This window comes from Pygocentrus nattereri, chromosome 9 (genome assembly GCF_015220715.1).
Source record: "Pygocentrus nattereri isolate fPygNat1 chromosome 9, fPygNat1.pri, whole genome shotgun sequence".
Taxonomy (NCBI): domain Eukaryota; kingdom Metazoa; phylum Chordata; class Actinopteri; order Characiformes; family Serrasalmidae; genus Pygocentrus; species Pygocentrus nattereri.
The window spans coordinates 6,938,301-6,953,300 of record NC_051219.1 but is presented as its reverse complement, the minus strand read 5'-3'; the positions used below and the strand labels follow the sequence as shown (position 1 = coordinate 6,953,300).

At 46.0% G+C, this 15,000-nt stretch overlaps 2 protein-coding genes across 2 annotated transcripts in view; one reads left to right on the top strand and one right to left on the bottom strand.

Moving 5' to 3' along the window:
- Positions 1-15,000, bottom strand: part of LOC108415618 (protein NLRC5-like) — an 802,877-nt gene that overhangs the window by 411,872 nt on the left and 376,005 nt on the right. Inside the window, 1 exon segment of the mRNA XM_037540830.1 lies at positions 8,808-8,981. Coding sequence (XP_037396727.1) covers positions 8,808-8,981 — 174 coding nt within the window.
- The window catches only part of LOC108415395 (NACHT, LRR and PYD domains-containing protein 3-like), an 843,678-nt gene that overhangs the window by 477,548 nt on the left and 351,130 nt on the right, over positions 1-15,000 (top strand). The window lies entirely within an intron of this gene.

Below are 15,000 nucleotides of genomic sequence, written 5' to 3'. Positions count from 1 at the left end.
CGGGAGAGAACATCGCGAATGGATTAAAAGACGCGTTGGCCAACTGGGGTTTAAATGACGAGGGGCAAGTGGGCATAACCACAGATAACGCATCTAACATGATAAAGGCAGCCGAAATAAACCAGTGGACCAGACTACAGTGTTTTGGCCACAGACTCCATCTTACGATCGGTAAATGTCACATTAAATAAAGATCTCTCTCTCTCTCTCTCTCTCTCTCTCTCTCTCTCTCCCTCTCTCTCTCTCTCTCTCTCTCTCTCTTTCCCTCTCTCCCTCTCTCTCTCTCTCTCTCTCTCTCTCCCTCTCTCTCTCTCTCCCTCTCTCTCTCTTTACAATAACAAACTCTATGCAATCTTGATTAAGCCGTGAAGACAAAAAGAATGTTAGTTTACTCTGAAAAAATGTCTTAATATGTATTTTATCATTTAGTTCTGTCCAATAATAAATAAAAGCTGTGACACTTTGATAAATGTGATTTGAAGATTTTATATATATATATGACACTTTTTGTTTGCTTTTATTATGGATTATATTTTAGTATTTTTAAAATACTTTTTCCCCCTTAACTACTATTTTTCAGAAAATGCATTTAAAGATGACAGAGTTGGCCGAGCAGTTGGTGTTTGTAAGAAGCTGGTTGGCCATTTCTCTGCCAGCTGGAAGAAGAAGTCGGCTCTGACAGCAGCTCAGAAAGAATTCAACCTTCCTGAACATTCACTAATTACGGAGTGCCAGACAAGGTGGGGAACCAAAGAGAAGATGATTGAAAGGATTCTGGAGCAAAGTAAGGCCCTAATTCATGTGCTGTCAGCTGATAGGAGGACGCGCCACCTAGTGCTCACCTGGCAAGACACAGAGGTTCTAGAGTCAATTCACAAGGCACTGCATCCTCTCCAAGAATTTACTGATGCACTATCAGGAGAAGAATATGTCAGTATCTCATATCTGAAGCCAGTGCTCCATCTTTTAAAGACAAAAACCCTGGCAGAGGATCCAGAGGACACAGACCTGACAAAGTCAATCAAATCTAGAGTCACTGGCCACCTCCAGGATAAATACAACGACCCGATCACACAAGAACTGCTTGATATTGCATCATTTTTAGACGTCCGATTCAAGACCAACTATATTGGCAAAGAAAATATCCCTGCTGTTAAAGCAAGAATGAAGGCAGAGATGGAAGAAGGAGCAAGGAAGGTAAATAGATGGTTGGGGTTTGTAAAGATGATGCCTTCTACATAAGTAATACTACCAATTACAGTTATCAATCATAATCTGTGCATGTTTTCAAACATAATATTAAAATATTTGGTTGTATTTTTTAATGATACAGGAGAAGAGATCACGTGTTACAGAGACACAGAGTTTAACAGCCTCATTGTGAACTGTCAGGGTTCATGCCTTAAGCCACATAAGTTGGACATGCTCATCTTTTTGGCAAGAAACCTGTGATCACTGGTTTCTGTCTGTACATGCAAACATTTGATGATGCTACTTTTGCACTTAATGTGATTTACTGCTAAGTGTATTTTGTAAAAATGCATTTTAAACTCACAGAGTTTAACATATAGCTGTGATATTTTGCTTATTTCAGCTTTTCTACTAATGCATGACTGTCCACTGCTGACTAGTCAGTTACTGATGTTGCAGTTAAGCCTTTATGTGAATTTCTGTAATTTATTTCTTGGTCTTTAAAGGTGTTGAGTTTTAAAAATAAAACTGCCAACTGAATTTAATCTGACAACCCTGGGAATATTTTTATGTAGAAGTTTATAATTATATTTGATAGATATTTGAAACACAAATACAGGTTTAGGATTTAATGGATTAAAAATAATCACAATTTTAATCGCAATATTTTGTGGAAAAATCGCAATTAGATATTTTGCCCAAATTGTGCAGCCCTAGCTAAGAGGAAGCTTTCCTTCCTGTACACTGACCCGGAGCACTTCAAGCACATCCTGACCCAATACAGACCAAAATGCCTTGTAAAATTCCACCGGGAGACCATCAATCCCTGGTGCCCGGCCATTGTCCATACCCTGTAGGGCCTCGTGCAGCTCTTCCAAGGAGAGCTCAGCATCAAGCAGGGTGGCAGACTGCTGTGTGATTCTGGCCTGCAGTGGGAAGAACCTCTCCTCCACATCCCGGCAACTGGCCCATTCACTCTCAAACAGCTTAGAGAAGAAGCTGACTGTCTGCTGGCGAATTTCAGAAGGCTCAGAAACGAGACCCCCTGATTCAGACCGCACAGCATGCATAAACCTTTTCTGTCTGTTTTTACGCTCCAGACCAAAGAAGAACTTTGAAGGAGCATCCAGTTCCGTCACATTCCGGAAACGTGAACGGACCAGCGCCCCCTGTGCTGTAATGCCCAGTAGGTCAGCTAACGCAGCCTTTTTTCTTTTAAGAGCTGTAATATGCTCCTGATGTCCTGTGGCCTCCCCCAAACACTGGAGTGCCACTATTTTGATCTCCAGGGCTTTTAGAGATCTGATTATGTCCCTAGTGACATTGAAAGTGTACTGCTGGCAAAACACTTTAATTTGTACCTTTGCTACGTCCCACCACTGCTGTGATGAATTAAAAGATGTTTTCTGTGACTTAAAAACATCCCAAAAAAAGTAAAGGACTCTTTAAAATTAACGTCATCTAAAAGTGCAGTATTAAAATGCCAGTATGCACTCTGAGGCTTAACGTTTCGTTTTTTAACAGTACACAGAACCATACAATGATCGGAAAACCAACAGGAGAAATAAAACACTGCGTAAAAACAGACAAATGATGTCTAAAACTGTAAAACCGATCGAGTCTGGCCAACGGCCGGGCATTATCCCTACAGTGTGCCCATGTGTACTGTCTTTTGATACCATGTAAAGTCCTCCATATGTCACACAGGTCATGAGTTCACACAGGCGCCGGCGGGAAGCAGTGTGTGGTTCTGGGTGGTTCCTATCCAGGACGTCTGCTGTGCAGTTAAAATCCCCACCCAGGACTAAAAAGTCAGTAAAATCACAGTTGGAGATTAAAACACTAAGCCTGTCCAAGAAAACCATCCTGTCCACGCCCACAGTGGGAGCATAAACACAAATAAAAACAAAGGTTTCGTTCTCATAACAGGCTTGTACTTTCAACAGCCTCCCAGGTAAAATCTCATCTACTGTGTACGAGTGAGGAATAAAATTACTCGAAAATAAAACACCAACTCCACCACTTACAGTGGAGTTATGGCTGAAAGTGACCAGCTCATCCCACTCTTTAGCCCAATCTACAGCATTATCACCATCACTGTGCGTTTCCTGGAGAAAGAACACATCAGCACGCTTCTGTTTCTCCAGCTCATAAAACATCGCCCTCTTCCCCCGGTCTCTCGCCCCATTTATATTCAGAGTAGCAATCTTAACGTCACTCATCAAGATCATCGCTGTCTAAACTGAGGGCCATTATGAACAATGGCTCCCACCCACTCTACGACACGGTGATGAGACACAAGAGCTCATTCAGCTCAAGACTCATTCTACCAAAATGCACCACAGAGCGCCACAGGAGGTCATTCTTACCTGTGGCCATCAAACACAGTGTGTGATTCACAAACTCAATACGTAATGTAACTGCTTTATACCTGATGTTTCACATCACAATCACCGCCACCTTACTATATTCTTAAGTACTTAAATCTGGTGTACATACTGTAAATTCTCTATATTGTCTTAAATTATTAGTAAAGTGTTTATTTTTACATAAATGGCTGCAACTGTAACAACTGCAATTTCCCCCTGGGATCAATAAAGGAATCTGAATCTGAATCTGAATAACAGGGCATAAAACTGTGATGGCGAGGGCCAGTCGGAAACAGGGACTAAACACACTAAGCCTCCTCATCAGGACCCGCTTTATGTAGCTTAGTCAGCATCTTTTTCAGCCTAAAAGTTTCCAGTGCATTAAAAGCGCACAGGTAGCGCACAGGTAGCCTCTCCTCCTGAGAGCAGACTGACCAGCCAGAGTCGGACAGAGAACCATCACTGTCAGTGTCGGCATCAGCACCACTAAGCTCCTTCTTTGGCTGTTTATTCCCCTTCCCTCGCTTCTTCCGTTTAGCAGGAACTACTCATCCACCATGTCCACCTCCGCCACAGCTTCCAGCATCACCACTTCAGCAGAGACAGGTTCACTACAGGCACTCACCTCAGCGGCCTGCCCCTCAGAGATAGCAGTGCCCCCCTCCGTACTGCCCGGTTCCACCACAGCTGGCTCTGGCACAGTAGGAGCAGACGAGGAAGACCCCTCCATGGCCCGTTCAGCCCCTGCAGTTTCCTCAGCAGCAGACTCCACCACACTCGGCTCACCCCCCCTCAGGCCAATGAGTCCGCCAATGGGTCCGCCGCAGCTGGGTGCACAGCAGCCGCAGGGGGAACGACTACCACAGGCCCAGAAGCAACAGGCCCTGGCTGCTCCGGCTCAGCCCTCATGGGAGCATCAGCATTCCCATCTGCCTTTACAGGGCAAGCGCGAACAAGATGTCCCGACTGCCCACACCAGAAACACTTCATGGAGGTTTCAGAAGAAACATAAACAGCGTATTCAAACCCATCAACACTGAACTTCAGAACCAAGTCCAGATCCTCCCCATCCTTCAGAAACATGAACACAAGCCGCCTGAAGGACACCAGGTGTCTAATCAGAGGGTTCTTACAGCCCAGGGGGATCTTCCGAATAGGAGAAACAACTTTTCCATATCGGGACAGTTCACGAGCAATAAGCTCGTCCTTAACGAAGGGGGGCACAGTAGACAAAATGACCTTTTTCGAGGGGGTACTAAGGGGCAAGACCGGAGACAGCTGACCATTAATAACGACACCACTCTGAACCAGGTCATTAGCCAGGTCCACCGATTTCAGAAACAGCACAACAGCGCTGTTCATACGAGAGGCAGAGACGATGTTGGAGTGGCCCACTGCGGTCCCTGCAGCCAGGCAGCTCCTCTACACTCGCCCTGCACACCACCTTCACCCCGTGCCTGCAGCCAGGCAGCTCCTCTACACTCGCCCTGCACACCACCTTCACCCCGCGCCTGCAGCCAGGCAGCTCCTCTACACTCGCCCTGCACACCACCTTCACCCTGTGCCTGCAGCCAGGCAGCACTCCTCTACACTCGCCCTGCACACCACTTCACCCCGTGCCTGCAGCCAGGCAGCTCCTCTACACTCGCCCTGCACACCACTTCACCCCGTGCCTGCAGCCAGGCAGCCTCCTCTACACTCGCCCTGCACACCACCTTCACCCCATGCCCTGCAGCCAGGCAGCACTCCTCTACTACTCGCCCTGCACACCACCTTCACCCCAGTGCCTGCAGCCAGGCAGCACTCCTCTACACTCGCCCTGCACACCACCTTCACCCCATGGCCTGCAGCCAGGCAGCACTCCTCTACACTTGCCCTGCACACCACCTTCACCCCACGCCTGCAGCCAGGCAGCACTCCTCTACACTCGCCCTGCACACCACCTTCACCCCGTGCCTGCAGCCAGGCAGCACTCCTCTACACTCGCCCTGCACACCACCTTCACCCCGTGCCTGCAGCCAGTCAGCACTCCTCTACACTCGCCCTGCACACCACCTTCACCCCGTGCCTGCAGCCAGGCAGCTCCTCTACACTCGCCCTGCACACCACCTTCACCCCGTGCCTGCAGCCAGGCAGCACTCCTCTACACTCACCCTGCACACCACCTTCACCCCATCCCCGCAGCCAGGCAGCACTCCTCTACCCTCGCCCTGCACACCACCTTCACCCCATCCCCGCAGCCAGGCAGCACTCCTCTACACTCGCCCTGCACACCACCTTCACCCCATCCCCGCAGCCAGGCAGCACTCCTCTACTCTCGCCCTGCACACCACCTTCACCCCGTGCTTGCAGCCAGGCAGCACTCCTCTACACTCGCCCTGCACACCACCTTCACCCCGTGCCTGCAGCCAGGCAGCTCCTCTACACTCGCCCTGCACACCACCTTCACCCCATGCCTGCGAGTCAGGCTCTCATACACGCTGCTTGGAGACGCCATACTCCCGGCGAAAGCACCGGCAACAGACCCTCCACACACACACACACACACACACACACACCACGCAGCTACACCTCACACTCACACACAACGAAACTTACGACCTAACAGAAAAGAAACTTGGCAGAACGCCAACTACACGCACTCACTCCCACCATGCTCCGCTCGCATGCGCACAGAGAGAGAGAGAGAGAGAGAGAGAGAGAGAGAGAGAGAGAGAGAGAGAGAGAGAGAGAGAGAGAGAGAGACAGAGGGAGAGACAGGGAGAGAAAGAGAAAGAAAGGGAGAGAAACAGAGACAGACAGATAGAGAGAGGGAGAGAGTAAGACAGAAAGAGAGGGGGATTAACAGGCAGAGTGAGACAAAGAGAGAGAAAAAGAGACAGAAAGAGAGAGAGAGACAAAGAGAGAGAGACAGAGAGAGAGAGAAAGAGAGAGAGAGACAAAGAGAGAGAAACAGAGAGAGAGAGAGAGAGACAGAGACAAAAAGAGAGAGAGAGAGAGAGAGAGAGAGAGAGAGAGAGAGAGAGAGAGAGAGAGAGAGAGAGAGAGAGAGAGAGAGAGAGAGAGAGAGACAGTGAAGAGTGTGTGTGGTTATGTGAACATTGCGTATGGTTATGATCTGCACGTCACAAAGACCAGAAAAAATATCTACTATTTAATTCCTACGTACAAAGTGCTGATCAGAGAACATGTGGTTTCTGTGTAATTACTATGGACAAAGTTACACTAGTTTACAGTCCTGTTACTACAATGTTACAACACTGTTACAGAGAACTTACCAGTAAACATACCAAGTAATACTGAATGTGTTACTGTACTGAAATAAAGGGACTTAATCTCATTTATTCTACTTCTAATTTAGATCTACTTCCTCTGTCACATATGCAGAAACTTACAGAAACACTGAATCACTAAAAGCTGAAATATTCCTGGAATTTCTCACATTAGTTACTCTGGACTTACACACTGAACTGGATCATTATGCACTAAATATTACTAGTAAGTCCAACAGATCATTAAATCCTGAGGAAGTAGTTACACATACCTGATACTCTTCATGTAGTTTTAGTAGTTTGTTATGTAAATTAATATAAATGTTCAAAATACGTTCCAGAAACCACCAAATATTTACTTATTAAATACTAGTTACTTACTGTAACATCATAAAAAGATCTACCCAGTTTCCAGTCAACACTCTCATACTTTCTCTTTAACCTGGGAACCTTTTAAACTCTATGAAATCAATGAATAATCTGCTGAATAATCTAATCTGTTAACGCTGCACAATCACAAGACGACGCCCGCGGATCTTAAACATGGAATCTGTTTAATTATCAGTATGTAAGTCCAAGTAAAACACAATCTCAGGAAAATCCAATATTGTAGTCCCAAAACCAAACAGGGCTCAAAAACTGGAATAACCAAAACACACAGGCAACCGGAGCAAAAGGCCAAACCAAAAGAGTGAAATCCAGAAAGCAAAAGGTTCAAGACACCAAGTCAAACGGTCAGAAAATACTGGACAGTAGTAAAATATAACACCTCACAAAGAGCAGAACAAACCGGGACTATTTAAGCTCTGAGACAAACACACGCACAGGTGACCTGACCTAGAAATCAGGTGACTGAGAACAACGCAGTTACACCTGATTGGAGGAACTGGTGACGTCACCGGGACTGGAATTATGGGAAATGGAGTCCTGGAGCGTGCTAGCCAAGGGAGGAGATCCCAGAATTTTCCCACAGCAGTGAAATACATGAAGGTACTGAAAGGCTGAATCACTAAAACCTGAAATACACCTGGTATTTCTCACAACAGCTCCTCTGAAGTTAAAAGGTAAATATGAAGGATTTACAAGTAACACTTCATATTTACCTTTAACTTCTGAATAAGTGCAGCTGGAAGTAATTAGTAGTGTGTTATGTAAAAAACGATATATGTGTAAAGTAAGAACCAGAAAATTACTGCTAAATACCACAAATTTACCTTCATTAAATATTAGTTGACTTTAGTTCTGTAAAATAAGGATCTACCCAGTTCTCATTCACCAGTCTCACACTTTCTCTTTAAAGGGGAACTCCATCCATTCAGCTAAATGAATCAGTCATTTAACGCTTTAGATGTAAAAATCATTCAGAGCAGTTTGGAGTGAAATGAGCCTTTCTAAAGAAATTTACAGTCAAAATTATTCACCATTATAGTTCTAGGAACCAGACGTTTTCATGTCTGCACTACAAATATCACCATTTTATCTGCTCCTAAATGACCAGTGAACTTACACGTATCTCAGAAGCTTTGATCTGTCACGCTGATCGTGGTGAACTAGTGCTAAACTGAAAAAATACGTTTTCTTTAGGTACAATTTTTTCCTTACAACACCCTGCAGGAACCTCTCCGCCCTAAATGCACTCTGGGGAACGGTCGGACTGCAGAGCCGCAAATTTACACACCTGCAGTTTCACTGCAGCAGAAACTGGATTCTAACTAGGAAAGAAACGTTCATGAGTGAAATAAATTAGTCGTCATTAAACACCCAACACATCTCACTGTTAGCCGTTAGCTTAGAACAGACTGGCTCTCCTTAGATTTTCAGTAAAGAGTAAAATTACTACAAGTACAAATAAACATCATGTCTCTCTTTCTGTCCTTCAAACACACAAACACACACACACAAACACACATGAACACATCAAGCTCAGAAATAGCAAAGTATGTTAAGGAGGCAGAAAAGTACAATGAATTAATACCTGAGTGTCTCCAGTTTACAGTGTTGATCCTCCAGTCCAGCAGAGAGCAGCGTCACTCCTGAATCACACAGACTATTAACACTCAGATCCAGTTCTCTCAGACTTGAGGAGTTTGATCTGAGAACTGAGGCCAAAGCTGCACAGCTTCTCTCTGAGAGACGACACACAGACAGCCTGTGACAGAAATGATATGAGATACATTATCATTACACCCTCAAATACAAACAGACCTACAAAACACTCACCAGGAAAAAAGACATTCTGACAGAAATCATCTCCCTGACTCACAAACACAGTTCACTATTACGGAGAAACCAGCTGAAGATCTAAAAACAGTTATTTGACTTTATGTACACACACACACACACACAGACAACACACACACACAGTATATATATATGCATAGACAGAAAGAGACAGAAAGACAGAGGGAGAAAGAGAGAAATATGAGAGAGAGAGAAAGAGAGAGACAGAGAGGGGGGGGAGAAAGGGAAACCAAGAGAGAGAGAGAGAGAGAGAGAGAGAGAGAGAGAAATATAAGAGAAACACAGAAAAATAAGAAGATATGAAGAGAAAGAAAGAGAGAGGGAGAGAGACAGAGAGAGAAAGAGACAGAAAGAGAGAGAGCAAGCGAGAGAGAGAGCAAGCGAGAGAGAGGGAGTAGAGAGAGAGAGAGAGAGAAACAGAGAGAGACAGACAGAGACCTAGAGAGAGATATATATTAGAGGGATAGAGAGAGAGAGCGAAAGAAAGACAAATATGAGAGAAACACATAAATAAGAAAAAGAGATATACAGAGAACGAGAGAGAGAGAAAGAAAGAGAGAGAGAGAGAAAAAGAGAGAGAGCGAGAAAGAGGGAGTAGACTCAGAGAGACCGAAAGAAAGCGAGTGAGAGAGAGAGAGGGCGTAGAGAGAGAGAGAGAGGGGGGAGAAAGGGAAACCAAGAGAGAGAGAGAGAGAGAGAGAGAGAGAGAGAGAGAGATATTAGAGGGATAGAGAGAGAGAGGGAAAGAAAGAGAAATATGAGAGAAACACAGAAAAATAAAAAAAGAGATATATAGAGAAGGAAAGAGAGAGGGAGAGAGACAGAGAGAGAAAGAGACAGAGACAGAGAGAGAGAGACAGAGAGAGAGAGAGACAGAGAGAGACAGAGAGAGAGAGAGAGAGACAGAGACAGCGAGAGAGAGACAGAGAGAGAGAGAGAGAGAGAGAGAGAGAGAGAGAAAGAGAGAGAGAGAGAGAGAGAGAGAGAGAGAGAGAGAGAGAGAGAGAGAGAATGAGGTGATGAATCTAGAAGGAAGAATGTTCCAATATTCCTCTTGAACGTTGTTCAGGTCTGACCTGCAGCTACTGAAAACGCTTCCTACAGGTTGTGCTGTCAAAAATCCAAGAGTTCACTGACTTTTTCACCAGTACTGCGAATGTTTAAACGCTGAGCTCATCAATAAGAACCACATCAAATATTATCATTGTTTATGTGTTTTTAGCTTCAGCACAAGTGTCTGTCTGTAGTTGTGACTTAGATGAAGAAGAATCACAATTTATGACCAATTAATGCAGAAAACTGAGGAACTTCAAAAGAGACACATTTTTCTTGCCACTGTATGTAAAACAATAATAACTGGGTGTTGTTTAGTCAAAGAGCCCAGTCTGTAGTGTAGAGATGGTCAGTACTGAGGCTGAGCTGGAGCTGTTGGTGTGGGTGAGCTATTGATGAGGGTTATTTTAGTCCACGTTTACTCAGCAGGTAAAAGTGGCCCAAATCTCATCTTTTTCTCCGTATGTGACACAGAAGTGAGTCCATGTGGCAGTGAGAACAGTAAAAAACTCAATGAATCTGACATTTTCAATTCCGATTTGAGACGCTTTCATATGTGGTATTAAAATCCGATACATATCCGATCTACGGCAATGTGACTCTGAACAGCCAGATCGGAATTCATGTGACTTTATGTCAGTCCAGCTCGGCATTTGTCATAATTTCACGCTGCTGAGGCTCATAAACATTTAGGCTCATGTTTCTGTACCAACATTTAGATGACTTATCACAACCGCTCAGTGTTCAGAGAGGTTTAGAAAGGACTGGCGCCAGCGAGCGTCTGGTGGCCGGGCATTCACTCATGGTGCCTGGCCGGGCCCAGCCCGAAGGAGCTACATGAGTCCCCCCTCCCATCGACCAACTACTGATGGGAGGGGCAGTAGTAGGGGTTCGGTGCATTGTGGATCGGGCAGTGTCCGAAGGCGTGGGCCTTGGCGTTCTGATCCTCGGTTGCTGAAACTGGCTTTTGGAACTTGGAACGTTACCTCACTGGCGGGGAAGGAGCCTGAGTTGGTGCGCGAGGTTGAGAGATACCGGCTAGATATAGTTGGGCTCACCTCAACACACAGCTTGGGCTCCGGGTCCAATCTCCTTGAGAGGGGCTGGACTTTTTTCTTTTCTGGAGTTGCCCATGGTGAGAGGTGGCGGGCAGGTGTGGGCTTTCTCAAAGCCCCTCGACTCGGCACCTGTATGTTGGGGTTTTCCCCGGTGGACGAGAGGGTAGCTTCCCTACGCCTTCGGGTTGGGAAACGGGTCCTGACTGTTGTCTGTGCTTATGCACCGAACAGCAGTTCAGAGTACCCAGCCTTCCTAGAGTCCTTGGGAGGGGTGCTTGAAAGTGCTCCTCCTGGAGACTCGATTCTCCTACTGGGGGACTTCAACGCTCACGTGGGCAACGACAGTAAGACCTGGAGGGGTGTGATTGGGAGGAATGGCCTCTCTGATCTGAACCCGAGTGGTGTTCAGTTTTTGGACTTCTATGCAAACCACAATTTATCCATAATGAACACCATGTTTGAACACAAGGATGTCCATAAGTGCACATTGCCCAGATATCGGGGGAAGTGAGGGACATTGACTCAGAATGGGCCATGTTCTGCTCCTCCATTGTTGAAGTGGCTGACTGTAGCTGTGGTCGCAAGGTAGTTGGTGCCTGTCGGGGCCCCAGGTGAGAGATGCCGTCAAGCTGAAGAAGGAGTCCTACCGGGCATGGTTGGCCTGTAGGACACCAGAGGCAGCTGGCAGGTATCGACAGGCCAAGCGATCTGCGGCTTCAGTCGTTGCCAAGGCAAAAACCCGGGTGTGGGAAGAGTTCGGTGAGGCCTTGGAAACTGACTTTAAGTTGGCTCCGAAAAGATTCTGGCAAACCGTCAGGCGACTCAGAAGGGGAAAGCAGTGTGCCACTAGCACTGTATATAGTGGAGATGGTGTGCTGCTGACTTCGACTGAAGACGTCATTGGGCGGTGGAAGGAATACTTTGAGGACCTTCTCAATCCCACCAACACGTTCTCCAGTGAGGAGGCAGAGTCTGGGGACACGGGAATAGGCTTGTCCATTACTGAGGCCGAAGTCGCTAAGGTAGTTAAAAAGCTACTTGGCGGCAGGGCTCCAGGGGTGGATGAGATCCGTCCCGAGTTCCTCAAGGCTCTGGATGTTGTGGGGCTGTCTTGGCTGACACGCCTTTTCAACATTGCATGGACATCGGGGGTGGTGCCACTGGATTGGCAGACTGGGGTGGTGGTGCCTCTTTTTAAAAAAGGGGATTGGAGGGTGTGTTCCAACTACAGGGGAATCACACTCCTCAGCCTCCCTGGTAAGGTCTATGCAGGGGTACTGGAGAAGAGAGTCCGGCTTATAGTCGAACCTCGGATTCAGGAGGAGCAGTGCGGGTTCCGCCCTGGTCGTGGAACACTGGACCAACTCTTTACCCTCTTCAGGATTCTGGAGGGTTCATGGGAGTTTGCCCAACAAGTCCACATGTGCTTTGTGGATTTGGAGAAGGCATTCGACTATGTTCCCCGGGGTATTCTGTGGGAGGTGCTTCGGGAGTACGGGGTACATGGCTCTCTGCTACGAGCCATTCAGGCCCTGTACAAACAAAGCAGGAGTTTGGTTTGCATGGCCGGCAGTAAGTCAGACTTGTTCCCAGTGAGAGTTGGACTCCGTCAGGGCTCCCCTTTGTCACCGATTCTATTCATAATTTTTATGGATAGAATTTCTAGGCGCAGTCAGGGGATGGAGGGTGTCCGGTTTGGTGAACTCAATGTCACATCGCTGCTGTTTGCAGATGATGTGATCCTATTGGGGACATCAGGCCGTGAACTTCAGCGTTCATTGGATCGGTTTGCAGCCGATTGTGAAGCTGCCGGCATGAGGATCAGTACCTCCAAATCCGAGGCCATAGTTCTCACGCGGGAAAGGGTGGAGAGCCCTCTCTGGGTCGGGGATGAGCTCTTGCCTCAAGCGGAGAAGTTTAAGTATCTCGGGGTCTTGTTCACGAGTGATGGTACAAGGGAGCGGGAGATTGACAGGGGGATTGGTGCTGGGTCAGCAGTGATGCGGGCTCTTTACCGGTCTGTTGTGGTAAAGAAAGAGCTGAGCCATAAGGCAAGGCTCTCGATTTACTGGTCGATTTACGTACCCACCCTCACCTATGGTCATGAGCTTTGGGTAATGACCGAAAGAACGAGATCGCGAATACAAGCGGCCGAAATGAGTTTCCTCCGCAGGGTGTCTGGACTCTCCCTTAGAGATAGGGTGAGAAGTTCGGTCATCCGGGAGGGACTCAAAGTAGAGCCGCTGCTTCTCCACGTCGAGAAGAGCCAGTTGAGGTGGTTCGGGCATCTTGTTAGGATGCCTCCTGGACGCCTCCCTTGGGAGGTGTCACAGGCAAGTCCACCTGAGAGGAGACCCCGGGGAAGACCCAGGACATGCTGGCGTGACTATATCATCCAGCTGGCCTGGGAGCGCCTCGGAATCCCTCCCAGGGAGCTAGTGGAAGTGGCTGGGGAAAGGGAGGTCTGGGCCCTCATTGCTCAGGATGCTGTCCCCACGACCCGAACCCCGGAGAAGCGGAAGATGATGGATGGATGGATGGATGGATGGATGGATGGATAATTACTACATACAAAGTATAAAGTATGTATCCAAAAAGTACACGTATTTCATATTGAACTTTTAATCTTCAGAGTACCTGCAGCTCTAAATACTGAATTACTATATATGTGCAAAATACGTACCAGAAACCACCACATATTTACTCATTAACCACATATTTACTTATTAAATACTAGTTACTTACTGTACCTGAATAAAAACATGGATCATATTCTAAATACTAAACAAAGACATTCTTAACACTGTTTCTCCAGACAAATGGAGGAAAAACTCACTTACTTTTAAAACTCCTTGAATAAACAGGAGTGAAGAAGGTCTGAGTAAGTGGACTTCATTATTATATTTTAGGATTGTTTTGGAGGACTTGGCCTTTAGACCAGGTTTATTTAAATTAAACTCTTCTACTTTTGAATTTCATAAAGAAAAGACACTTTTTACTCCTTATATTTTCAGTAAAGAGTAAAATTATTACAAGCACAAATAAACATCATGTCTCTCTTTCTGTCCTTCAAACACACAAACACACACACACATGAACACATCAAGCACAGAAATAGCAAAGTATGTTAAGGAGGCAGAAAAGTACAATGAATTAATACCTGAGTGTCTCCAGCTTACAGTGTTGATCCTCCAGTCCAGCAGAGAGCAGCGTCACTCCTGAATCACACAGACTATTATAACTCAGATCCAGTTCTCTCAGACTTGAGGAGTTTGAGCTGAGAACTGAGGCCAGAGCTGCACAGCTTCTCTCTGAGAGATCACACCGAGACAGACTGTGACAGAAATAATATGAGATACATTATCATTACACCCTCAAATACAAACAGACCTACAAAACACTCACCAGGAAAAGACATTCTGACAGAAATCTGTGTTTGTGTCCGTGTGTGTGAAAGAGAAAGAGACAGAGAGAGAGAGAGTGAGACAGAGAGAGAGAGAGAGAGAGAAAGAGAAAGAGAGAGATAGAAGTTCACAGTGATGTTTGCTCCCAGATTTTTGTTGTTTTCGGTTTTGAAATGAGAGAAAAGTTGAAATAATCACAGGAAACTACATGTACATACACCAAGAAAAAAGAAAACAAAACAAAAACAAAAAAGAGGATATCTGTAAGAAATTAGAGATATTAGAGAAATTAGAGATATTAGAGAAATTAGAGAAATTAGAGATATTAGAGTTATTAGAGATATTAGAGATATTAGAGCAGATTCACTCAAAACCACAGGAGACAGACAGAGAAGCTGAATGCAGGAGTGAG